Raw genomic sequence first — 26784 nt, 5'->3', positions numbered from 1 at the left:
TAATGTGTTTTTTTTAGTTATAGCTTTTCTCGAAAAACGATATGGTTTATGGAAGGACTGAAGTGATGCATTTTTGGTTGACGTCCATGTGCCTTTAAATCCATTCATTCTCAGGAGAACCTCGTATAATTCTGAAGTCAGGTGACTCCAGTCGCCATTTTGTCAGCCATTTCCTACACTGATCCATTGCCAGAGTCTTTGCATCGCACTGGACGCCCTGTCTGGCCTCGCCTTCATCTGTCCGGGATTAGTAAACAGCGACGGCTCCTGCAAAGACGGTACCCGGGTGGATGAGAGACAGTGTAGCGGGTCGGCCAGCACCCCCCCAGACCTCTTGTCAGGCGCTCAGTCCCGTAGGACAGAAGCCATAAAGTCACAGACATGGCTTTGAAGATTGTCAAAGGGAGCATCGACCGAATGTTCGATAAAAACCTCCAGGATTTAGTACGTGGCATTAGGAATCACAAGGAGGATGAGGTAAAACCACACACTCACTCTTTGCGACCTTTAATCATCATCCAATAACATGTAAACAAGAAAATATGCAGAGATGTAACGTTACCCATTAGAGCCCAACATAATAGCCGGCTGTGATGGCTCAGCCTGTACGGTTAACGGGGAGCCAGGCTCCTCGGCTAACGCTAGCCCCTCAAGTCAGGTCTGGTGCTAGGTTAGGTGTTCTACGTTTGGCAGGTTAGCAAAACCATTGTCCGAATGCGTGAGTGCATATTGTAAAACCATTCATACCCTCATATGTGACATTACATTTGGTGTCAGGGAGATCTGGTTGATACTTAGGTGTTATTGGGTTGCACTTGCTAACTTGGTACGATGTGATCTGTTACAGAATGCAACTAGCTAGCTCACAAGATTATAAACGTCCACGACCAGGCAATTACTCGTCCGGCTGAAAGGATTCACACAAGCAGGCACTGCTAACAACATGACAGCACAACATAAGGCGTTATGTACTATATTTATGTTTCTGAAAATCCTAGTCAGGCCTGTCAAATGAGCGGCTGTTGTACACGTACTTGGAGTCTGCGTTGTGCGTTAATGGTGTTCTTCAGACGTGGCCCTGATCCGCATGTCATATGCACTCTAGTGTGGATTAACAACGTTATAATGTTTTGATCCCCCATTCAGAGGACAGGACACCAAGCATTGGATACAATTCACAGCAAACCCATTCAGACCGATCCCTCAATCGCTTAATGTGAATTGAAAGCTATTTTTTAACAGACACACAGTAATAATACGTTGTGGACGATCATAGTTTGCTCGGTATGTTTAGCGGAAAATGTTACCCGTTAAGCGGGGTTCCGATGTGCTGTAATGATGTGCAGAATCATCAATATAGGTAAAACTAGGGGTGCCATAGCCATTAGAGGGCAGTGTTTGTAGTCTGAAATCCAAGAGAACTCGTCTTCAGCCTACTCTCATTTAATTATTGCGTGCTTCATTGTTACTTTTATCACCATGACGTCGTTTGTTGTAGTAAATTGGGTATGGATCTCAAATTGCAATATGGAGTAAGCGTTGCATGCTTTGGGATATGGGAATTGATAATAAGCACTACCAAGGCAAGTCTGCTAGGGCAGTTAGGCCATTTGTTCTTTTGATTCAGCGTGTCCATTGGTAATTCAACCCTGCCTACATAGATAAGGTTTTGGTTGCCCAGCCAACCCTAGACAGTCTGCTGAAATATTAATGTGGTTCTGTGGGTGTGTATGTGGTTGTGTTTGCTTTTCATGGCCAGCCTATAGTTTCTCATTCACTCACTCTATTTGTTTTCCACATGTGTGATGAAGCCCAGCATTATTGAAACCGCATTGAGTCTACATTAGAAAGCACAATGAAATAAAATACACATTTAATTTTGTTTTCTTGATGAGATTTTTGGGCTTAGCACAAGATTGACGTATCCATTCAACCGTCATATTCAGTCATGGCTCCTTTTCGTTCCTCGTTATCTTGTGGTCAAGCTGCTGTACTGGAACAAAACCTCTTCCAGTGGCGACTGAAGAGCAACCTTTTCATTTATTTCCATGGGTTGTGTGTGGCTGTGGCTGTTGTCGCTGCTTTTTTGTCTTATGTCTTATATGAAGGTGAAAGTGCGTGCGTGTGTGATGGTGTGTCTCTTTCTGAAAGAGTAGTATAGCAGTCCAAACCCCACCTCCGCCCCTCTGTCACTGTTGTCTCATGACTACAGGCACATGACCAGCACACACACTCACCCTCTCTCTCTGTGTGTGTGTGTGTGTGTGTGTGTGTGTGTGTGTGTGTGTGTGTGTGTGTGTGTGTGTGTGTGTGTGTGTGTGTGTGTGTGTGTGTGTGTGTGTGTGTGTGTGTGTGTGTGTGTGTGTGTGTGTGTGTGTGTTCTGTTGTTTTGACCGTGACCAAATAAACTGCACAATTATTGTCACTCTTTCATTTAATGAACCTGTGGTTTTTGTGTGCAGTGAATTACAATACAATTTCTTTGTCCATTCATTAAGGCACTCAATTTATTTATTGGTAGTAGATAACAGTCCACAATTACCTTCAGACACACACACAGACACATTTACTAGTGACTAAGGAAGCTAAGTGCACAAGGTGTGTTTACCAGTTTTACAATTCAGAATGTAATGGGAATTTGTGTACATGTAGGTCTACCATATTCAGTCCCTTGATTCTCTTAGATTAGTCCATTCCAAAAGCAGGAGACAAGGGTTACCCAGGAGTAAATCATCAATAGCAACGTGGTACCGAACTCTGAGGAATAAGCTCTTATTTCATTACTAAACTTAAACTCCCTGGTTTTGTATATTGGTCAAAAACAGTAATTTCATTACTAAAATAACTATATTAGTTGCAATTATTAATATTTTCATGTAATAAAATACAGCATTTTACCATAGTCACTAGTCAGTAACAACCATAACAGTAAAATATCCCACATTTGTGTCTGTGCATTGATCCTACCTCGGGCCGTACTGAACTGTCCCCCTGTCTCCCCAGGCCAAGTACATCTCCACCTGCATCGATGAGATCAAGCAGGAGCTCAAGCAGGACAACATCGCCGTCAAGGCCAACGCCGTGTGCAAGCTCACCTACGTAAGGCCTCCCAACACCCCTCCGATGCGTCCATCACAGCCAGCCACATAGACGAGAGACACTTGACACCCATGCATGCCTGTGATTTAATAAAAGGTCAATCGATCGGGACCAATAGGCGCACATAAAGGCTTGTGTTTGTGTGCACCTTGGGCGCCATGGATCTGGTGCTCGCAGGGCTAGCCACCCTGTTGAGACCTTTAAACACAAAGACACTCAAGCAGGCTGGCTGGCTAATGCGGATGACAGAAAATCATTGTTATTTGAAATTGGTTAAACCATATGTATAATGATACCTCTGACGGCGAATGATGCATAGGCGGGGACCACTTTCAAAATGTGTTGTTTCACATTTTTCGTTTTCACCAGTCTTGATCCAAGCAAATCTAATCTCAAAATGAAATCACTTGTTCTATTTATAGTCCCCCCCCCCCTTCCTACTCTTCAACCGCATGACCTGCTGTGATCGGCGTCTGTGCTCAATTTAAAAAAGCTTTTCCACTATATTCGCCACAGGGGAGATCCATGGTCTCTCACTCACCCTCACCCTCTCTCTCTTTCTCCTCTCTGTGATTACAGCTTCAGATGCTGGGCTATGATGTCAGCTGGGCTGCCTTTAACATTGTGGAGGTCATGAGCTCCTCCAAGTTCACGTACAAGGTGAGACGAGGCTACTGCCAGTACTTGAGAAGACATGTTTTTATTGGATTGGTAATTCAAAGTCTGAGTGAAATCTTGTATGTAAGAGGATGTGTTAAGAATGAGTCACGAGTGTTGCTAGGACAAAAAGCAATTTTAAAACGGTGTCGTCTTTACTTTAATGAACCCTGAATATATATATATAATATATATATATATAGCGTTGCACCTGCTTCCTAAGCCAAGCTCTGTATTTATACAAACTATTGGCTTATTAGATTGCTACCTCTCACTGGGCTGATGGTGTAATAACACAGTGCTTGCTCATGCTAATTAGATGAATGTGCTATTTTGTGATTCCCATTTTCCTTACAGCGGATTGGCTACCTGGCTGCTTCACAGTGCTTCCACGAGAGCACTGATGTCATCATGCTGACAACCAATCAGATCCGGAAGGTTCGTCATGCGCTGTTTATTAACTTTGTTGGGTTGAAATCTGTTGGTACAGTATGTTCATTGCGTTCTTCATGTTACCAGACCTTAAATGTGATGTCATTCTCTGAATTGTATCTTCCAGGACCTCAGCAGTCCTAACCAGTATGACACAGGCGTTGCCCTTACTGGCCTTTCTTGTTTCGTGACCCCTGACCTGGCTCGTGACCTGGCCAACGACATCATGACTCTGGTGAGTGAGAAGATGCCACGCGGTCAAGCACATGATTTATTTTTGCATTTTTATTAGTGCTGACATTAATCGCATTAATGTCATAGTTAACTCACGCAAATCTTTTTTCTATGCTAAATATCCCTTGATTTCTTTGTCCCATTAATTGTTCTCTTTTAAATGCTCTTATCAACATGGAGAAGTGCATCGGCTTGCCTTGTGCAAATGTTTTTTTATTGATAAAAACATTGGCATATACTGATCAAAACAGGACGATACAAAAAAAATGCCTATCGTGCAATTAAACGATGAACATACAAACATACTGCCTTGAACATAGCAGTCGGGCTACTGCTTCTTTGTTTTGAGCCCAAAAATAAATAAAAATAATACAAATTAAAATACTAAATTGCGTTAATTGCGTGTTGTTGTTTTTTAACGCCGTTAAAATTGGTTTGCGTTAATGCCGTTAATAACGCGTTTAACTGACGGCTCTAATTGTTATGCTTTATTATGTGAGATAGATAGGACAGTATGGGAGATGGAGGGGAACCCATGCATCAAAGGAACACAGGCAGGATTTGAACCCGGTTCGCTGCCATCAGGACTGAGCCTATGGTCCCATCCCTATTTTTTTTTTAATGTACTGTTGGCACCTTTCTCCCTGTATCCTAGATGTCGCACACCAAGCCCTACATCAGGAAGAAAGCGGTGCTGATCATGTACAAGGTGTTCCTCAAGTACCCAGAGTCTCTGCGCCCCGCCTTCCCCAGGCTTAAGGAGAAACTGGAGGACCCCGACCCAGGTAACAGAGAACAGAGAGCGGTTGTCCGGGAGAAAGAATGCACGACTTGGAAGGATCACGGTGTCGTTCTGATGGAGTAAAAAAAAAAAAAAGATGGAAAATCAGGCGCTTGGCATAAAGTAGACAGACATCAGAAGCTGTTGCTCTAGGTATTAAAGAGAGGGACCAAATCGTTCTTATCCGTTGCACGCATCATATCCCTGGCTCATTTGTCATTCTTGTCTGGCTCCGAGCAGCTCGGGCCGGTCTGACTGCGAGGTAAGGTAATCTAAATCTCTGGTGGCGCGGGCTAGCCACGGAGAGTCCTCAGCCACCCCAACCCCCTGAATAATGCATCGTTCGATGGAAACGTGAATAAAGACGACTCATCGGGGGCAACACTGGGCTGGCTCACAGGATCACTTCTGGCACAGTTATGAACACGGCAAACAGGCAATTAAGCCCTTTTTTTAGGGAAGTATTGCTAGAAATCCTCCACTTATCAGTTTCCTGTCCGGCATCACATTTCCATGACTATTTTTCTCATCCAAGGTCATTTTAGCTTTATAAATAATAAAATAATATGGTCTACTCTCTCCGCTTAAGCATGAATAGAAATACACCACAAAAGATATTCAGTGTGGTATTTTATAGCTTACCTTACGGTCACGTTCTCTTAGCATAGCTTTCATCTGTGTTTCTTCCTGTGGTCCGTCCATCAGGTGTCCAGTCGGCAGCGGTGAACGTGATCTGTGAGCTGGCCAGGAGGAACCCCAAGAACTACCTGTCTTTGGCCCCACTGTTCTTCAAGCTCATGACCTCCTCCACCAACAACTGGGTCCTCATCAAGATCATCAAGCTGGTGTGTGACAGACTGTGTTGACCTTTCGACCCCACACGCAGAACCCCACAACGTGTTGTGATGAACAGAGTTGCTATCCCAAATGTTACAAAGCGCTCTGGAAACGTTCTGCGTTGAACATGTTTTGTAGAGTGTAGCATGCTTCGTAGACGAACGCTCTGATAACATGGAAGCATCTATGGCACTCACGGTTTATTTTGGAAACGGAAAGCTATAGGCCATTGTAAGTCATCAAATCCTGTTTTTACTTGATGATTACCTACCCTACATAAGCGTAGGTGAGCATGATGACTCGACGTGTGTGTGCCCAAACCGGCCTTGTTTGTCTTTTTTATAAACGACAGAGTTGTAAATATAGCAGTTAGGTGACAGATAATGGTTTGACAGGTCTGTTTGCCTTCTGCAAGCCTCGTCTGAATCAGTGTGGTGACCTGCATTTTTCCTTTTCTCTGCTATCCCTAGTTTGGAGCCCTCACACCTCTAGAGCCTCGCCTGGGGAAGAAGCTGATTGAACCCCTGACCAATCTCATCCACAGGTAAGAAATGCCACGCCCAGGTCTCTGTCACTCAACATCTCAGATGGCTGTCTGATCCTAATGGGCCTATCAATAACAGTCCTTTCTTTTTTTTCTACCTCCATGGCTTTCCCCCTCTTCTCTCTCAACCTCAAACAGCACCTCCGCGATGTCTCTTCTGTATGAATGTGTCAACACTGTGATCGCAGGTCAGTATTGCTGTTCTTTGGGCTGAGCACAGATTGCATCACTGATAGGTTTCCTATTCAGGCCAACAAGAAGCTATGCATATTATTGCAACACTTTGAAACTGAAATAAGCAACTTTATCAGTACTATGGTTACGGTGTAAATGCTTGTTTTTTTTGGGATATACGACAATACTAAAAGTGCAGGTAGTCGTGTCGATGGAACCTTTAGACCCTGACAGTCTTTCTTAGTGAACCGTTACACCTGTGCAATTATTGTTGCATAGTTATGAAATGCAAAAATGGTAGCCTGTTCCCTCATGCAGTCAGGGTATGAAGCACATTTTGTTAACCTGTTAATGTCAAAATAAACTATTCATCTATTGGTCACATCTTCATGCAAATCCCTTAGAACATAAAACAATTCTCAAAACTAGTTTGATTTGTACACGTTTAGGAAATGCACAAATCTTTTAGAATTAAAAGGCACATGTTATGCAAGATTCGTGCATGTGATACATTTCAGATGTGATTCATGTCTTTGTGCCTCTATTTCAGTGTTGATCTCCTTATCGTCTGGAATGCCCAACCACAGTGCTAGTATTCAGGTAAGCATCTGGTCTCGTCTCTTACTGTAAGAACTTCATCAATAACCCTTTTCACTCCAGTTTAACCAGTTAAATCTTCCTCATTCACTTAGTTTCTGTTTCTATTTGCCTGCCTGCCTGCTTGCATGTCTCTTCCTAATACCCTCTCTCTAAATGTAGATGTTCATCTACTGGTCAGACAGGCAACCAACCAGGTTCCTTGGTATCCGTCTGTGTAAATGCCAAGAATGCATGCATGGAATGATCAAATTATGTTTCTAACAACATTCCCACCCATACTATCTTGAGTGCTGTGCTTCCTTCCATGACCCGAGTTAAACTGTTGTGAAAAGGTGTACAGTGATGATAACGGCATACTCCCCCCTCTCTCCTGTCTGTCCTCTATTTCTCCTTTTCTCTCACCCTCTTCCCCTTTTTCTCTCTCTCCCTTCTCTGCCTCTCTCTGCCTCTCTCTACCCTCTCTCTTCCCTGTTCCTCAGCTCTGTGTCCAGAAACTGCGCATCCTGATTGAAGACTCGGACCAGAACTGTGAGCCATCTGTCAATGCCTGCAGTGTGTCATTCTCTCATTGTCTGTGTGTTTTGGACAAGTCCACCCCGTTTAGTCGTCGCTGTCATCGACGACGACGACAAAAACATAGCAGCCCCCCCCGCCCCCCCGCCTCTCCCCTGGATAACTCGAAGATATTACCTTGGTGTTCTCAATTTGAGTGGCTGCAGTGCCGTTGCACTTAGAGTCACACAGCGGGCCTTGTGCTCCCTCTGGAACGCAGTGCATGCCTAGGCTGATATTCTGCTTCTCGGCCAAGAGGAGGTTGATTCTTGTTGGAATTCGAGTTATCTCAACCCCTTTCCCCCTCTATAGTGTGGTGTGGTGCGGGGTAGATGGTAGTTGTGTTTTGTGAGTAGAATAGAATCTAAACCTGGGCATTGTTTTTTTTTCCCACCCACGGGTGTTTTATGAGTTTCATTCTGTGGTTCTGATAGTCGGGGTCTGAGTGACACCACCCTGCAAAAAATGTGCATCGTAAATATGTTTAGACTGAGGAGTCTGAGCCTAGGAAGCCTCACTCGCTGTTACACAGGTAATTCAATGTTACTTGAATTATCCATGAATCAAGAATGTTAAACCGTATTTTTCTTTGTACCCAATCAGGTCGGACGAAGCATGATTTGTCCTCCTGATGACTAGGTGCTCTTAGAGGCAACCCTGTGCTGCTTTTCACACGGTAGTGGAATGTTAGTAGGACTGGACCGGCACTGCACTCCTGCTTTTTGCAGGGAGAAGCATCGTGTTTTTTTTGTTTTTTAATTTTAGCCTGCCCTGATATCACCCGACACCTTATTTTTTTAAATGTTAACCCACAACCTTTTGAAGATGGGGATCCTCCTAACTTCTATCCGCGTAAAACACATAATGATGCCCAACATTCCTGTCATGCAAGTCGTTTGCTTTCAAAGACGGAGGGAACTCTGAGAAATCGGTTTGTCAGTTCCTCTGGAGGACGGTCTTTGATCAAGCCAAGTCAGATCAAAGTGGCGCCATTTCTAGTCCCTTGTATTTAGGGAGGTCCCAGTAACAGTCCACATAGTGGCCCGGCCCGTCCTGTCGTACGGCCCATGCCAGTGTGCTTTAATCAGTATAATGTATCCGATCCCATTAAGAAGCTGCACGTTTGGCTGCCTTAATAAGGGCCAAGTCCGTGTCCTCTGCGGCAGGGACCAGCGTGACCTCCAGGTCACCGCTGGTATCGATCCAGACACCGGACACGTGTTTGTTTGATCCGGCGGCAGGGCTGCTCGGCCAAAAGGTTGGAGTGACTCGGCACGACCCCGCCTTGCTCTCTTTGCACCCCTTGGTGGAGCAAAGACGTCACTGCCAAGGACATGGCACCAGATAGGTGGTGGTGGAAAAATAGAATGTCCATGTCTCTGTGTGTGTTTGTCTGTCTGTTCCCCCATTGTGTTTACTTCCTTGTGTGTGTTTGTCTTTGTGTTCCTTTCTTTGTGTCTTTGAATAGTTTAGTGTTTACTATTATTTCGTTTTTTATAAGAATTGGAACGTAAACCAAGATTATTGACTTTATCTTCCTAAAACCTCGGTTCATCAAATAAATGTAATGTTAATTATGTATTTTATCATAGTCATTAGGTTATGTTATGTCAGCTATATTTTTGAAGTTTAAACAAGCACAGTAGAACTAGTGGCAAGCATACCCTGGTATTAACTAAGAGCCCAGGGTGTATGTCCACGGTGTACGGAGCAGAACGCTGAGTCCGTGTGTTTGTGGTCGTAGTGAAGTACCTGGGCCTGCTGGCCATGTCCAAGATCCTGAAGACCCACCCCAAGTCTGTCCAGTCCCACAAGGACCTGATCCTCCAGTGTCTGGACGACAAGGACGAGTCCATCCGCCTGCGAGCCCTGGACCTGCTCTACGGCATGGTAAGGGGAGCCTCGTCACCATGCCGGTTGTTGGCTCATATTAGATGGAGGTATCCTCTATGAGGAACCACACTGGTTCCTATGGTTTCATTGTTTTAGAGGTTACGGTCGGTAGGCTCACCTCTCACTTAAACGCTGGATCACCAGGATGCATAATAATGGATGAGCTCTTTTGAGAGCTATTGAAATTACATTAATCCCATTGTAAACTAGAGATAGACCGATGCGTTTTTTTCAGGGCCGATACCGATTATTAGTAGTCAAGGGGGCCGATAAACGATATTTGGAGCCGATATTAATTTACAGAAAAAGGGAAAATATTGGCGTCAAAATTTTGAATAATACAAACTCCCAACACTTAACTTCATTTAAATGCCTTTTAAGCACATGTTTAATAAACGCAACAGCTTTTCAGATTTGCAACATAACACAATTTAAACAAATAAATGGCTCCCTAAAATTTTCCTGAACTAAAGTAAAATGTTAATCGTTTACGACAGAAAATGTAAGTAAATAAATAGTTCCCCCAGAGCAAAAATAACCCCGTTTTAAATTGATCTCTTATCGGCCGTCGGATCAAAAAAAAGGCAGATGCCGATATGCGTCAAAATAATCGGTCGATCCCTATTGTAAACCCCAAGTATCATATCTATGAAGCTTCATTCTTTGTATCCATCAATCTTGTTCCACCAGGTGTCCAAGAAGAACCTGATGGAGATCGTGAAGAAGCTGATGCTGCACGTGGACAAGGCAGAGGGCACGACCTACAGAGACGAGCTTCTCACCAAGATCATCGACATCTGCAGCCAGAGCAACTACCAGTACATCACCAACTTTGAGTGGTAAGTGCGCCGCCCACTGCTTTTCGTTTCGTCTGCGTTCGACTTTTCTTCTGGCGCATTTCTGCCAGTTTGCACCTCAGCCTTTGCCTCATGCGTGTGTGAACAACTTGACAGAGGAGTTCGGGCCCTGATTTCCCACACTGTACATATAATCAATCAATTCAGATGAAAAGTGAAATCAGTTATATCCACAGTTTCACCCTAAATAAAACATTACAGGGTAATTTAACACTGTTAAAGCGTTAAAATTGTGTTAATTAAGCTCCTTCAATTTAAAAAAAATGCGATCGGGATAATTTTAAAGGGTTTAAGAGGGCTAAAGGCATCGTGAAATGTGGTCAAACCCCACGTCACATTAGCTTGAGCCAGGGGGCAACGCACAGCCAACGGAGGTCTACCGCAGACCTCATGTATTTAACAGAGAATTTCCCCAGTGTAAAGTCTTCATACATTCTTGTCCTCAATAACACAAATGTTCAACCATACTTTGTGTGAGCCAAACGGAACAGAACGGATCTGAATTTTGATCCGGATTTTTAAAGATAGAATTGTCTAAAGTTCTAGCAACGTTTCATACGAGACGCCGTCGACCATCATGTGTTCTCTGCCGCCCGCTTATCACGTGTACTCTGATTCAGATTCAACTTTATTGTCATTGTGCCGAGTACAGCGACAACGAAATGTAACTAGAATCTAAATAAAAGTGCAAAAGGGCAATTAAGGTGCAGTTTGAATATATGTCATATAGTGCAATACACCAGCAATACTCCTTTCCATGACCCCCCCTTCATCACCACCTCCCTCTCCTCTATCCCCCCCCCCCCCCCCAGGTACATCAGCATCCTGGTGGAGCTGACCCGGCTGGAGGGAACGAGGCACGGCCACCTCATCGCCTCCCAGATGCTGGACGTGGCCATCCGGGTCAAGGCCATCCGGGAGTTCGCCGTGGCGCAGATGGCCACCCTGCTGGACAACGCCCACCTGCTCACCGGCAACACGCAGCGCAACGGCATCTGTGAAGTGCTGTACGCCGCCGCCTGGATCTGCGGGGAGTTCTCCGAGTGAGTCGTCTCTCTGTGACACCGAGATGTGGGGGTGATCGTGCCGGGCCCTTGCTAGAGGCGCCGGGGTCTCGCGGATAATCTTCTGCACCGTTTGTTGGCGGTGTCGGAGCTATTTGAGGGCGGGCGAAATTAATGCATCAGGATGAATGTATTCCATAATGTTGTTGGGGGTATGTTTTATTTTTTTGATGAGTTGATGGATCGATGTTTCTTGTCGCTGATGATCATGTTTTTCATCATGCTTTAGTTCATTTGTTATTTTTTCTATACTGACACGTACCGCATGAGGCCCCAAGTTCTCTGTAAGGAGTCAACAGCCATGGATGGACCGGTTGAACTTCTAAAGATCCTTGTGTAGCCGTAATTGTTAACATTCCCAACGGAAAAGCCCGAAAGCCACCCTCTTTTCCCCTTCTCGCCACTTCCAAACGTGACGCTCTCTTCCTTAAAAAAAACAGCCCTTCGAAGGGGTATGCCTGCCCGTCCCCCACACCTAACCCCCGTGTCTTCCCCCAGACACCTGGAGAACCCTATGCAGACCCTGGAGGCCATGCTGAGGCCCAAGGTGGCCACGCTGCCGGGCCACATCCAGGCCGTGTACGTGCAGAACGCCGCCAAGCTGTTCGCCACGGTGCTGCGGAGCCAGGAGGGCAACACGGACCGCACGGCGGCGCAGGAGACCAGCCAGCTGATGATCGACCGGCTGCCCCTCTTCGTGCAGAGCGCCAACCTGGAGGTGCAGGAGAGGGTAAGCAAAGAGGAGGAGGAGGAGGAGGAGGAGGGGATTCTCCGGAGCGCAATGAAGCCACGCTGAAGATTGGTTATGTTCTGATGTCAGGGAGATGCCCAGGACTGCATATGAATATGGATCTCGTTGGGGGTTTTTTCCGGAGAGAAGATATTGTAGTGTTTGTGTTTGATTCCCGGCCGAGAGGTTGTGGGTTCTAACCCTACCTGTAGGCCTCCTTGGGCAAGATGGATTAAAAAAAGCTTTGGCTAAAAAGCAAATGTCAAATAAATAAAAGTAAATCAAATTTGTAAGTGTGCGATACGATGGATTTGTGGTCAAGGTTTAGTCAATTACACACACCTTCATCCATCGTTTTCTCGCTCTCTCTCCAAAGAGCCCTTTCTATTCAAAATGACCTCCACACTAACGCGCTCCCCTGCCCCTCTCCTCTCTGCCCGCTGCCCAGGCCTCCTGCATCCTGCAGCTGGTGAAGTACATCCAGAAGCTGCAGCAGAAGGACGTGGAGGTGGCCGAGGAGGTCAATGCGCTGTTCGCTGGCGAGCTCAACCCCGTGGCCCCCAAGGCGCAGAAGAAAGTGCCTGTCCCCGAGGGGTGGGTCAACCTTTTCCTCTTCATAGGAGAGAGCGTGTTTCTACATAGCGCCACATCTGACGTGTTGATCCGGAAAATGCTTCTTTAAAATAGAGATGTTCCGATACCATTTTTTCCTTATTGATTGCGATTCCTGAACCTGAGTATGGGCCGATATTGAGTATATACCAATACAGCATAGATCATTTTAACTACTTGTATAACTTGTTCTCTTACTTAACCCTAAGTTCACTTACTGTAAAAAAATAAAAAGTAGATAATTGCCATTTATAATCTATAATAATAACAATGCATTTGTATTCTTGTAGTTAAGCGCTCATACATCCAGGTTCTTCCGACTTTGTAGCTCAAAGCACGTCAGTTGGAGATGATGCGTTTCCCATTCCGACTCCCTACCTCTTAACGAACGCAGCACAACACTGCACGCGTTTCTGATGTTCTTTGCCTGTGCGGCAAATGAGCTAGTCGCGTGATGGTATCAGATCGGCGCACAGACTTGCGTACTCGCCGAATCCCGATACTGCTGTATCAGCAGTATTGGAGGAATGTCCAATACTGATATCGGCATCGGAACAACTCTAATTTAAAATGAGCTCTTCTATGTGGTCACATCATTCCACGTCACGGTGGCGCTTCTAAACACGGTGGATCTAAAGAACCACTCAGTGAATCGATGGCATTGGACCTACGTTGAAAAGTAGTTGTGCGCTCCTGTGCCGACGGTCGAATGGTTGTGTGACTTGTGAACGCTGCAGCCTAGACCTGGACGCCTGGATCAACGAGCCGCCGTCCGAGAGCGAGTCAGAGGACGAGAAGCCCAGGACCATGTTCACCCGGGAGGAGACCAAGCACTCCCGGCCGCGGCACACCGAGGTGGACGAGAAGGAGCTGGCCAAGGTGCGTAGGGCCATGAGCTCCAGTCGTCTTAGGGGGCACACACACACGGGGGGTCTACTGCTTGTACGTGGCAGGGCACCGGGCTGGTAGGCTGAACTCGGGGAGCCGTGTGTACTACCCGTTCCCTGGTACGTCAAAGGAGCAGGCGGAATTTGGTGCACGATGATGTGCTGATGTGTGCGAGCGCAGAGAGGTTTCAGGGGGTTCATTGATTCCAGGCGGAATCAATGAACCCAATGAAAGAGTTATTGATCAGTTGAATGCTTGGAAATGGTTTAGAATGGTTTTGGATTTGAGTGCTGGTGAACCTTTAGGCAGCCCGGGAATTTAGCATCTTTATTTAAAATCTTCCAATATCAATTAAGTATTTATGGAGAAAGAAATTATAATAATAATAATGTATGTAAACACATTTGTTTTTTCATCGACCGGAATGAAATGTGTAGTACAATTTTACTGTGTGATGCAAAAATAGCAGCTGAAATAAATTATGTATAATATTTTAACTACCTCGTCTGGTGCATTCAATCTACCAAGGTTTGGTTTCCCCAGGAAAATGTTTTATTCATTCATTTCCTGCTCCTGTGTCTGAACGCTTGCTTGTACCTTCCTCCTGCAGAGAAGAGAGGTGAGGAAGCAGGAGCAGGCCAGCAACCCCTTCTACATCAAGTCCTCCCCATCCTCCCAGAAGGTACACACACACACACACACACACACACACACACACACACACACACACACACACACACACACACACACACACACACACACACACACACACACACACACACACTATAACAGGACTCAATCTGTCCACAGTCTGTCTAATTGTGTGTACGTGTTATATAGTAGCATCGTTAGTGCCTGAAAATCAAGTATTTGAATGTACGTAAACATGGTGTGTGTGTATGCAGATGTGCACGTGCCTACTAACTGGGGTATCTTTATATAGGATTACGAGGAAGTTCCCGGAGAACTGCACTACTCGGGGGTACACGTGTGGTTGCGTGTGCATGTTTTCCTGTGTGCGCAGCATGCACTCTTATACAGTCATTGCAAAGGCCTGTGTGTGCATGCAAATCAATGGACTATTTTGTGTGGACTATTTTCTTCCGTGTGTGTGTAGATGCATGTGGGTCCCAGCCTGACTAACTGCTTCATCCCTGCGCAGGTTTACCAGGAGGCTCCTGGAGTGGACCACATCCCCGTGGTGCAGATTGACCTCAGCGTGCCTCTGAAAGTCCCCGGTGGGTCCCCCCCCCCGTCCTGGAGCCACCGATCACTCTCGCTTATCCTCAAATCAAACACCCTGGGCCTCTCCTGGAGCGCTGTGTAGTCCAGCTGTGCTCCAATAGAAAACATGGACATGATCCCCCCCCCCCCCCGAAAGCACATTGGGTTCAAGAAATGCTTTATAAAAACGTCATTCATTGTGATTATGTTAAATTTGTTTTTTTCGTTTTTTTCTTCATCACCCCCCAGGTCTGCCCATGTCCGACCAGTACGTGAAGCTGGAGGAGGAGCGCCGGCAGAAGGACCGGGCAGACAAGAAGAAGAAGGAGAAGAAGAAGAGGAAGGAGAAGGGCGGCCGGCGGGGCAAGCGGGACTCGGGCCCCGAGAGCGAGGAGGACATCACGCCGGCGCACATGGTGGACATCGTCACGGAGGAGATGCCAGAGGTAGTGGCCCCCCCTAGGGACGTGGGTTCACTGCGGCCGGACACTGAGCCAGGGTCAGGGTCAGGGTCAGGGGCTAGCTCTTCGTCAGGCACTGTGGCTGACACTCTGCTGGCACCCATTATGTTCTAGGTAGGAGTTTGCCTGACTGCATGGAAACCTTAAGGCAATGTGATGAATATTTCCATCACTGGGATCTCCGGTTATATGAACGCCCTGGTGATAACCCCACTTATGGCATTAGGAATAACTTTCAAATGATGAAATGGCTCACTCGTAGTGTTGTCCTATTGACTTTGACTCGACCAATGGGAGACCACATCGGGATGTCGGCCTGTCTCCCGGCCGTGTGATTAGCCTGGCTCTGGATTTATCGACATGCAGTTCAATGCTATTGTATTTCTGTCGGAGTGGCGGATTATCCTCTGACCCTTGGGTTGATAATATTCTCTGATGCTCTGCCTAGAATGCCTTGCCCAGTGATGATGATGACAAAGACCCCAATGACCCCCACAAGGCCCTAGACATCGACTTGGACAGGTAATTGAACCCTCTCCAGAACATCCGCACGCACACAGCCTACGCTCGCACACGCACAGCCTGCGCTCGCATTCCAGCGCGCACACACACGCAACACACAAACTCATGGTTTGTGTTTTATCGTTACAATGGCTTGTTGGATTGTGTTACATTGTGTTGGCTTGGTACATCCCTTTTCACTTCGAATTTAAATGTTTTGTAATCATTATATTATCTAGATCTAGAATATGAATTAAATGTTTATTTCAGAGGGACACATATCAAGGACAAAAGCTGGATTCCGTAACATGGAACATTTATTAATAAATATTAAACCGTCATTCCATATGGTTCATCCTTCTGTATTTTGTTCCTTATCCATTGTGTTAAAGGCTGATATTAATATTGTTTTGCGTGTCTTTATTTTGTACTTGTGACGGCAGGATATGCTTTTATCGAATATAGTGACATCCGATCTGCCCGCTCCATACTCACACGCTTTTTTATGGTGGTCTCCTCTCTGCTTCCTCCTCCCCCTCCCCCCCCCCCCCCTCCCATGCACACACACACACACACACCCATCTCTGCCTCCCTCTGTCGGGGCAGTTTGGTGGCTGCTGCCCGGCGCAGGTAAGTGACGCCGCGACCACGAGACTCCAGCTCACATTCTAGAAGGATTGCTGTGCTGCATAGTTCTCTCTCTATCTCGATCTTCCCCTCCCTCTCTTTCTCGTGTATAGCCGATTTGTTTCCCCCCCCCCCCCCCCCCCCACTTGACTAACAGCGCTGTCCTTTCTTTCTCCGTCTTGGATGCAGTGCCTTGGGAATGTTCTTGGCTGCTCTAACCCGTCCCCTCCCCTTGCTTCCTTAACTTGTTTTTTATTTCTACCATTTATTCCTGTCATCCTCTTTGTTGTTCATGCAACTCATTCCGGAACATGTTGTCAATACAGAAGCTCTCTCGTCGATGGAAAACCAAACCACACTCGCTTGAACTTCTTTCTTGACAATATCCGTAGCCGGACATGTATTACAATCAAAATAACCAATACAGAATCAAATGTATAGTCTTTTAAGGGAACTACAACTAACATTGTCGTAGAGTGTTTAAAAATGCATACCCCAGGCAAGATTCACTGTACTGGAGAGAGATGTCTCCGCTCGCCCACTCCTACTTAAGCAGGGTTGCCAGGCTGACGACACTAAACAAACACGCTTTGCGAGACGTGCCGAGTGCAACATTATGTTTCATATCTGGCAACCCGGGGTACTCTGAGAATAAGGAATCATAACACACAGGCCGGAACGAAAACAAATGTTCCGACTCCGGAGAGAACATCTACGTTTGTTCTCAAATGAGAACAAATGTAGCATTGTTGTCGGAGAAGCCGGTATTTCCCCCTGGCATGTTTCCCTAATCTCTGATATATATATATATATATATCAGGGTCATTTAATGATTTAGTACAGTCGATTTGTTACGAATAGCTCCTTTTTAAACTTGGGTATTGACGATTCCCTTAAAAAGACAATCGTGTCAGGCCACAGCGGACGTTCTCAAGGGCCCCACTCCCACTGGCCCCTTCCACACTCACCCCTCACACCGCTCACCCCTCTCACACTCCTGGCTGAGGTTCCCTGACTCCCCGGTCATCCTCTTCCACCGGAGAGGAGATGATCTGGTTTCAGTTGCCTGTCGGAAACTCACCCGGGATCAGAGAGTCCTAGAACTTAACCCCCTGGTTTCCAGATTCTCTAACTCCTAGTTCCAAGACTCCCGTCTTGCTGATTTCTTCTAGTTATTTTCTCTATAGTTTTTATGCGTCCTGCTTGAGTCGCCATATCAATGACTATCAAAGGTATCTTGACAGTCGCATGCTTTTGAACCCTACCCAAGATTTTTAATTCGATTTTCCTTTCTTTCAGGTTTGTTATTCTTAACAACCTTACTTTAAATCTAGATCAAGAAGTGCCATTATCGTGCCATAAGAGTATACATTTTTATTTTGGAGGTGTGTGCAAGGAAATGTCCAGCAGGGGGCACAACGCTCAGTCTCTGCTCATAAACGGACCGCAGCCCTGGCTTGAATTTACTCTCCCTGCTGAGGCTGGTTTGTTTACAATCAATAGGACAGGAGGAATTTGGGAATGTCCATTGGCTCCGAGTGCAGAGCTGCCTCAAATGGATTACATAAAAGCATCTCGGGGATTAGGGCTTTGCCTTTGCACATCGCCAAGTATGCACTTGACCGGGCAGCCTGCGTCTCAACACTGTCACCCTGCTTGACAGTAGTATTCTGATTTAGTCTGAAAGGTTTAAAAGTATGAGGAGTTCCTTCGTAAGAAGTCCACATCCGTTGAATTGTAACTGTGTGTGTGTGTGTGTGTGTGTGTGTGTGCGTTTGTAGACCACTGGCTGACAGCGAGAAGCTTCCAGTGCGGTCCCACCGATCCTCTGAAGCCCTGAAGACCATGGCGGAGGAGGTGGAGGTCGTCGCCCCGCAGGAGGCAAAGAAGAAGGGCGGCAAGGAGAAGAAGGAGAAGAAGAAGGACAAGGAGAAGGACCGCAAGGTGAGTAATGGTCTCGTGAATAGTCCCAGTGTGTGTGTGAGACACAGAGAGGACCAACAGGGAGGCTCCAGCCTGAGTTGATTCCCCTGTTTCGTTACGTTTGCAGAAGAGCAAAGAGGAGAAGAAGAAGAAGAAACACAAGCACGATGAGGGAGAGGAAGATCTGATGGGGGGTCAGACGGAAGAACCTATGGTCCAATCGGAGACGACCAATGATGTGGTGGCTCCGCCCCCAACCACCACTGCTGAGGTAAGGCTTTTTATTATTATTAAAAAATTGTACACAGTCCTAGGCAGAGCTAGGGCTGTGTTTGCTACCCGCCTACCGAATCTCCGGTCCATGTTTGGAGTTTGGTTTCTGGAGGTTCTTCCCCTGTCAATAGACTACATTGATCCCACCCGACACCAGAGATAATTCAGAAGTTTCTGATGCGTGGATTTATTCATTTTCATTGTCTCGACACTCATCGCTTCTCCCCAGCTCCCTCTCTTATCTACTCTAGTGATCAAATCAAGTATCGGTTACCTGTTAAACTGAGTTCCCTTGTAGTTCCCTGTGCCAAATACTTGATTTATTCATGAAACGAAACGCTGTAAGCTCTGTATCACCTTTCATGAATTAGTACAAATATGAAGAACCTATTTTGCCTTCCTCCCTTCCCCAACTCACCCGTCTCCCTTCCTGCCTCCCTCTCCCTCCTTCACTGTTCTAGGTTTCGGATCTGGATTTCTGGCTCTCAAACGCTCCAGTGCCCTCTAACTCTCAGGTTGAGTTGAAGTCTCTCTTTCTCTCCTTCTCTCACCCTCTTTCTTTCTCTCTCTCTCCCTCTTCCCCCCTGCCTCCCATACACTTGTCTAATCACTCAATACGCAATGCCATGTGTCAACCTTTTTTTTAACCTATCGGTTATTCACTTTTTATTTTCAGTAAATTCTTTCACCACTCTTCCCCCACAAATTTTTCAAACAACCTCCTCTTTTTCACAGGTCACCCTTTCCCCTACCACTTGCTCTTCAGTGTATACTGTCTGGCCGTGTGTGTGTCTGTTTCACTATGTCCGTGGCTCATCTTTTCGTGTACTCGCTGGACGTCGTGGTGGTGGTGGTGGTTGTGGTGACGTTTTTTTCTCACTCATTGTATCCCAGTTGAGCAGAGGATGACTGGTCTGCAGTCACATCCTACCCTGTTCCGGTTCCCCATGTGTGTTGCCTCACCCTCTTGTTATATGGCCATATATGGAGTTGTCACGTGTCTGTGTCGGTTGCTCTTGAGCCTGTTATCACCGATGCACAAAGCCCGTTCAGACAGTTTGATATATTTTCAGATTAGATAAAAGACTATTACTCTATGACTCAACCGTTGATGTAATGGAGTGCTTATTTATCCAGGAGTTCCTAGTAATCTATGAGGTGACTGTTTTAGATTGTGTGTTTTGTTTTTTTACACAATACTATATCCAATCTCATCTCCAGGCCGACCATGTGTACCAGTTTAAGTGTTACTTCCACATCTGTTAAAGTGTGTCGAGGATGTGTCAGGAGCCTGTTTTCTCGAAGAGCAGGTTATCCCTGGGGGTAAACGGCCTCTTACCCTGAAACACAGCTTCGCCGCGAAACATGCCAAGACATGAGTATAATGTTACCGTGTAAGCACGCCGCCATCACTGCATGCGCCACGGTCTCCATGGACACACACCCACAACCTTGGCCTCACTCCCTTTTCCCCGCTAGCAATCACGCTAACCCCACCCCCACCTCTACACAGAAACAACCAGCACCGTTTTGGTAGACCACACGCACTGTGTTTCGCTTCGCCAATCTCAACAGACGTATGTGGGGTGCTTGTGTCTAAACAGGAAGTGGCCGTAACCGCGGTTACCGCACCGGCAGCAGCAGCAGCAGCAGCAGCAGCAGCAGCAGCAGCAGCAGCAGCAGCGGCGGCCGCCGTTCCCCCTGCGGCTTCTGGCTCGGCGCCAGACTCGGAGCCTGATGAACCCAAAGACGCGGAGGTGGACGAGAGCGTGAGTCCCCCCCTCCCCCCCCCCCATGATAAGATGATTGCCAGACGGGCGCCGTGGCCGTGTGGCTAGGGGATACAGCCTAACAGGAAGTTGTTTATGAGGCGCTCCAGCGCATGTTTTCCCAGAATGAATTGGGACTACCGTTGCTTCCCACATTAAGTGTTTTCCAAGTCCCGCCCCCGCTTCTCGTTAGTGATGTTGGCAGGAAAGGTATTTCCTGTAACGCCGGCCCTCTGTAAAGGCCCCCGACCGCGATATGCAGATCTCTGTCTCTTTTGTCCCTCCTCTCAATTCTCCCCCTTGTGTCCCGTCCACCTGCCAGAAGTCCTCCAAACACAAGAAGAAGAAGCAGAAAAAGGAGAAGGAGGAGAAGGATAAGAAGAAGAAGAAGAAGCATCACCACCACCGTCACCATAGCGACGGGGCCGGAGAGGAGTCTGTGCAAAATGGCACCGTGGAGGAGGAGGAGGAGCCTCTGCCGGTGTGTGTGTGTGGTCGAGGTCTGGGGGTTAGGTACAGTTATAACCTAAGTAGGCTGTGCTCCAACAGAAGGCTGCTGCCATGTTGTTCAGTGGGTCAGTACGTCAGGAGGCAGCATGGTTTTGTTTTTTCCATGCAAAGCAATCGGTTTTGAGATTTGCTTTCAAGGCCAAGTGCAGTGTCCTCGCCCACTATCACGCGTACATAACACAGTGCATTTAATTGTACCACACTTGAGCTTTTGGTGACCAGAGCCTCTGCATTGATAAATAGACAATACGCTGGTGTGCGTACAAACAGATTGTGTTTGATTATTGGTGCCGTAAGAAAGTTTTGCGCACACATAGTGTGTTTGTTTGTGAGTGTGAGATTGAATCTCTATTGTGGCCTTTTGGAACTGGTGTCACTGTGATAGCATCGTCCCAATTCATTTTTAACTTATTTCATTTTTAACTCTGCTGAGTCAGCAGAGTGAGATTAAAACTTCATTTTTAACTCACTCTGCTGTGAGTGATTTATCTAATCACTCACAGCAGATCAGAAACAAGGTCCGCAGGTAGTCTGTCTGTGAGCTCTTAGACCTCCCAAAGCAGAGCGATGTTTTCTCCAGGGTGACGTTGGCAGTCTGTGATCCTGTGTTCACACAGTCTTTGTGGCATCAATGCTATCCCAGTTGCTGTGTGTACTTGGTAGACCCTGATGTGCACACACACACACACACACACACACACACACACACACACACACACACACACACACACACACACACACACACACACACACACACACACACACACACACACACACACACACACACACACACACACACACACACACACACACACACACACACACACACACACACACACACACACACACACACACGGTCCACTGGTGGGCACCAGCCCGGCAGAGCTGTGCCGGCTCTGGTTGCCTAGTTTACATACGGAGGGACAACAGTTCTCCAAACCTGACCCGTGTTCTCTCCTTTCAGCCCATGTCCAATTACTGCCTGCTGGCCGAGAACTCCTACATCAAGATGGTGAGTGTTTGCTGCTAGGGGTGGGGAGGGTTAATATTTATCTTGTGAGTTTTTTTTAAGTACAGGGAGGTTAGCAGATGAGTAGATGCGTATGTCGTTTTCACAGTAAATTTTTCTCTTCCCCTCTTTCTTCAAAGATGATGGAGGATGCCGATACGGTACTGCTTGTTGTTTTAGTCACAGGATGTGAAAAAAGGGCCCACTTCCTGTGGTTTTGCTGTGTTCTTTCCAGCCCGCCCTCTGCATACAGTCTCATGGCCTCACTTCTCTTCCATCCTCACCTTCCTCATTTTCGATCGTGCCGCTCGGTAGTCTTATACCGTTTCCTGTTGTGGTTCAGTGGCTGGCCATACATAATTGAAAAATATAAAAACTAGGGAATGGTTTTGCGGTGCTGTGGTTTCCTTTTGCACACTTTCTCTCCTAAACCGCCGACCACGTCTCAATAATTTCAGTATTCCCATCAGGCTTTCTCATAGCCATCAGACCATCTCTGACGCGCCAACGTATTCCCTCCCTTCCCCCCCCTCCCTTCCGACAGGTGTGTGACATCCAGGGCAACCTGCAGGACGGGAGTCAGGTGGTGGTGTCGCTCATCTTCGAGAACAAGTGTGACAGCTTCCTCAAGGCGATGGAGTTCAACGTGCTGGACTCTCTGAACTCCAGGCTGCAGCGGCCTGACGGCGCGGGCCCTCATGACGGCCTCACCGTGCCCTTCCAGCTGCCTCCCGGTCAGTCAGCCATGGCGGCACACACAGGCCTCCGTATAGGAGATGGGTCATATTCTCCTCTGATATTTATGGTGGTGCTCCAGTGCCCGCTCTGCTATTGGTTTTATCCACAGCGGAAGTAAGTTAGTTCTTGTCCTCGTTTCCCCTTCCTCTTCCATCGTTTTATGTGAAACCAAGCATTACTTCTTTTCTTTTTTGTCTCTTTCTCTGGAAACTGAAACTGAGTGCCGTCTTGGTTTTATCTGTTTTAACTTTTGTAGAGGAAGTGGTTTCTGGTTTTGAAGTGAACACTCCCACCAACCCCATTGTGTCAACAGATGATCTCTGTGTCGCCGAGTGGTGGTGTGATGAGGGTGTGTATTTCTTCTGTGTTTCAGGGGTGTCAAACGAGGCGCGCTTTGTGTTCACCGTTAAGAGCATCGTGATGCCTCAGAAACTGAAGGGAACCCTGGCCTTTATAGTCAAGGTTGACACACACACACACACACACACACACACACACACACACACACACACACACACACACACACACACACACACACACACACACACACACACACACACACACACACACACACACACACACACACACACACACACACACACACACACACACACACACACACACACGTCAGTTAACGACCCATGATGTAATTATTTCTTTTATAATAGAATGAAGACTCCTCCACCCATGAAAAACTGGACTTCAAACTGCACTTTACCTGCACTTCCTACCTGATCACCACTCCTTGTTACAGGTGAGTCAAGAGGATACAGTCTCCATTGGCTACAACTAGTTTTTATTCCAACTAATAAGCATCTGCTTGCACTCATTAGTATATCGTGGAGCAAAGAGAGTGGAACCAGACTGATTTAATATTCACCCACATGACTTGAGACAAATGGTTTGGAAGATTTGATTAAAGGTGATTCTCAAGATGGGATATGTGGTCTTTTTTTTTTTATCTCTTCCTGTCCTAGATAGGGTAGAACAAAGTTTGTGGGAATAATGCTTATCTAAGATTAACGACAACAAACAACCAATCCGCCCTATCTTGCTCTGTCTCTTGAGTGACACTTGTTTCCTGAAGCAGTTCCTGTGGATAGGCCCTGTGATTTAATGCTGGTTGTTTCTTCCCGTACGCTCAGTGATGCGTTTGCAAAGTTGCTCGAGTCGGGAGACCTGAAGGCCAGCTCTGTCAAGCTGGAGGGAATCGTCATGCCCTTCCCGCACCTGCTGGCCCGCATCTGCTTCCACCATCACTTCTCTGGTACAGGCACCCACTCACCCACTCACTCACTCACCCACTCACTCACTCACCCACTCACTCACCCAATCACTCACTCACTCACTCACTCACTCACTCACTCACTCACTCACTCACTCACTCACTCACTCACTCACTCACTCACTCACTCAATGAAGCCTCTGGCTTATACTTTAGACTCACACACAGTAGGTCTTGGTCATTGTGTATCAGGTCAGTGAGTTCTCCCCCTGTAGAAGACAAGACAATGCTTTTACCTCAGCCCCGACTGGATGCTACATGCACGGTAATACTAGTGTGACCGTTGGTGTGACTGAGCTTCTTTCTTCCCTCTAGTTGTGGAGAGGATCGACTCCTGTGCCTCCATGTACAGCCGCTCCATCCAGGGTCACCACGTGTGTTTGCTGGTCAAAACTGTAAGCATCGCAGCCCAAAACAAAGAACACCCAAACAATATCGCCCTGGTCAATGATGAACCAATGAAACTTATAACCATGATTCTCCCTCTCTCTGTCTCTCTGTCTCTCTGTCTCTCTGTCTCTCTGTCTTTCTCAGGCTGATCAGACCGTGTCCATCGACGCTAAGTGTGACGAGCCGTCGCTGCTGAGCAACGTGCTGGATGAGATAAAGCTGACGTTCTCTCAGTGCTGATTGTGTCTGGAGGCTGCAGGGTGCAACCCACCCCACCACCAAAACGCCCCTGACTCACCACCACACACACACACACACACACACACACACACACACACACACACACACACACACACACACACACACACACACACACACACACACACACACACACACACACACACACACACACACACACACACACACACACACACACACACACACACACACACACACACACACACACACACACACATGTCTCATATCAGTCCCACCTCCCCCCTGGTCCCAACTGAAACACACTAGTAATGGGACGCTACACCCGGCTCTCCCTCCACCCTCTCGCCCTATTTATTAATCGTCGTTAAGATCTCCTCTCCTTTTTGGCCTAGCTGTCACTGTCCCCATGGTCTCCATTCACACTGTTCTACACTCTTGAGCTCGTCCCTTCTCTATCTGACTCCCCGTTTTACTTTATAGACTTGGCTGGCAACTCGCTCACTCCTCTTGAGGATTGAGCGTTTACAGCTTTTCGATTTTTGTTGTTTCCACAACACCCACCTCAGTCCAGCCTGTGGCTCCTCAATGAGCCCAGAGGTTTTGGAAGGTTTGTGGCCTCTGGTCCTTCCCGTACCCCTGTCTGTTCTTAATGCCCTTACTGTCTGCCAGCATTACAGTCCGTTGCAGTCCTGTGTTTTGGCAACTGGACTTTTTTTTGTTGTGGTTGCTGTTGATGGCTGAATTGCGTTTTTACTGTTTTGGAATTGATTTATTTTCCTTCTTCCTTGTGTTGGTGAGTTATTTTTTTGTTGGAAACCTCTCTTCGCCTTTTTCTTGCTCTGCCCACTGACTCCTTTTTGTGTGTGTAAGAATGTGTGCGTGTGCACACTGCTGTATGTATGTATGCATGAATGCGTCTGTTTCTACTATCCTAGCCACCGTGTGACTGACTCCTCTGCATACTGGTTCAAGCTGGAAAATCAACCTTCTCCCCTCCTGACTTATCATTGACCCTTTTTTAGAGAAATCCCGGAGAGGGCTGGTTGCCCTCTGATAAAAAGTTCAGAGATGGAACTAAAGTTTCGCATTTGGCACAAATTAAACTTGTTGAGGTGCCATTTGCTCCAACATTATTGTAGGATCACACTTTACGAGACCCGGTGCAGATTCAGAGAAAGTATCCTGTGTGGGAGTCTGGCGGTAATTGTGGAGGATGGGTAGGTCAGTGATGGAGAGTGCACTCGACTGACTGACTTCTGTTCCCCAAGGTTCCTCCCTCCTCCCGTGTCTGTGCGTCGGTGCTTTCAGGTCGTACTGGTCTAAGCTGGGTATTTTTTTTTTTGCTAACAAAGTCGTATAAATTATTCTTAAACTGTACATTTCTCCCCCTGCGTTCCTGCGCCATTCACAAAGAACAAGAGAGAAAAAATGTAACGATTCCCTTCAACACTAGTACTCATGAAAGTAGGTGCACGAAATAAGTGGTATGGCTGTTGTTACATTTCCCTCCCGCTCATGTTTATTGAGAGGCCAATGACTGCTGATTAATGCAGTCCTTTTAAGTCGATAAAGCTATTGGAAAGATGCTTTGCTTTGTCTAAACTGGCTGTTGGATAATAAAGGCTGATCACTTCGGTGTACAACAGACGGGTGACCCGTTGTCGCCAGCTTGCTTCAACGGTTGGTCAAAGCTCTGCTCATCATACACATTCATCTCCTGTAGGATAATCATTTCCGACTCTACATTGTGGTTATTCTTATAAATGTGGTCAGTCGTAGATGATTTCTTTCTCAATCAGTATTAGCTGAAATGGCTTCATTAGAAAGTAACTACTGTTGATTAACAGAGCGGAACGTGTTGCCTCATGTTATCTCGTCTGAAAACATAAGCGCCTGTGCTA

General features: G+C 46.7%; 1 protein-coding gene across 9 annotated transcripts; it reads left to right on the top strand.

The window, feature by feature from the left end:
- Positions 1–157: 157 nt before the first annotated feature.
- ap3d1 (adaptor related protein complex 3 subunit delta 1) lies at positions 158–24949 on the top strand. 9 transcript variants are annotated; one of them, XM_060067413.1, is made up of 36 exons: positions 158–477; positions 3004–3099; positions 3679–3759; positions 4114–4194; positions 4316–4423; positions 5078–5207; positions 5909–6048; positions 6511–6584; positions 6723–6772; positions 7309–7358; positions 7838–7886; positions 9655–9800; positions 10494–10642; positions 11473–11703; positions 12223–12454; positions 12903–13048; positions 13804–13945; positions 14565–14636; positions 15117–15192; positions 15428–15624; positions 16088–16161; positions 16747–16770; positions 18549–18711; positions 18818–18961; positions 19425–19478; positions 20568–20594; positions 20631–20732; positions 21055–21213; positions 22207–22254; positions 22392–22412; positions 22796–22985; positions 23363–23451; positions 23658–23743; positions 24135–24256; positions 24590–24669; positions 24809–24949. In XM_060067413.1, exons 1-36 carry the CDS (start codon positions 382–384, stop codon positions 24902–24904), a joined length of 3825 nt encoding a protein of 1274 aa, XP_059923396.1. In that variant the 5' UTR covers positions 158–381; the 3' UTR covers positions 24905–24949. The 9 variants fall into 9 exon arrangements, with proteins under 9 accessions (XP_059923396.1, XP_059923395.1, XP_059923399.1 ...); XM_060067412.1 differs by having other exon boundaries at positions 20568–20617; positions 20648–20732; XM_060067416.1 differs by lacking the exon at positions 19425–19478.
- The last annotated feature ends 1835 nt before the right edge of the window (positions 24950–26784 follow it).

The sequence above is a fragment of the Gadus macrocephalus genome, chromosome 12 (genome assembly GCF_031168955.1).
Source record: "Gadus macrocephalus chromosome 12, ASM3116895v1".
NCBI lineage: Eukaryota > Metazoa > Chordata > Actinopteri > Gadiformes > Gadidae > Gadus > Gadus macrocephalus.
This window is presented reverse-complemented; position numbering and strand designations above follow the sequence as displayed.

Bases quoted from the DNA above. Each gene is read 5' to 3' on its own strand.
- ap3d1 (XM_060067409.1), top strand. From the start codon at position 382: ATGGCTTTGAAGATTGTCAAAGGGAGCATCGACCGAATGTTCGATAAA. The intron at 4,195-4,315 runs GTTCGTCATGCG...TGTATCTTCCAG, and splicing joins CAACCAATCAGATCCGGAAG to GACCTCAGCAGTCCTAACCA. The intron at 24,257-24,589 runs GTACAGGCACCC...TCTTCCCTCTAG, and splicing joins CTTCCACCATCACTTCTCTG to TTGTGGAGAGGATCGACTCC.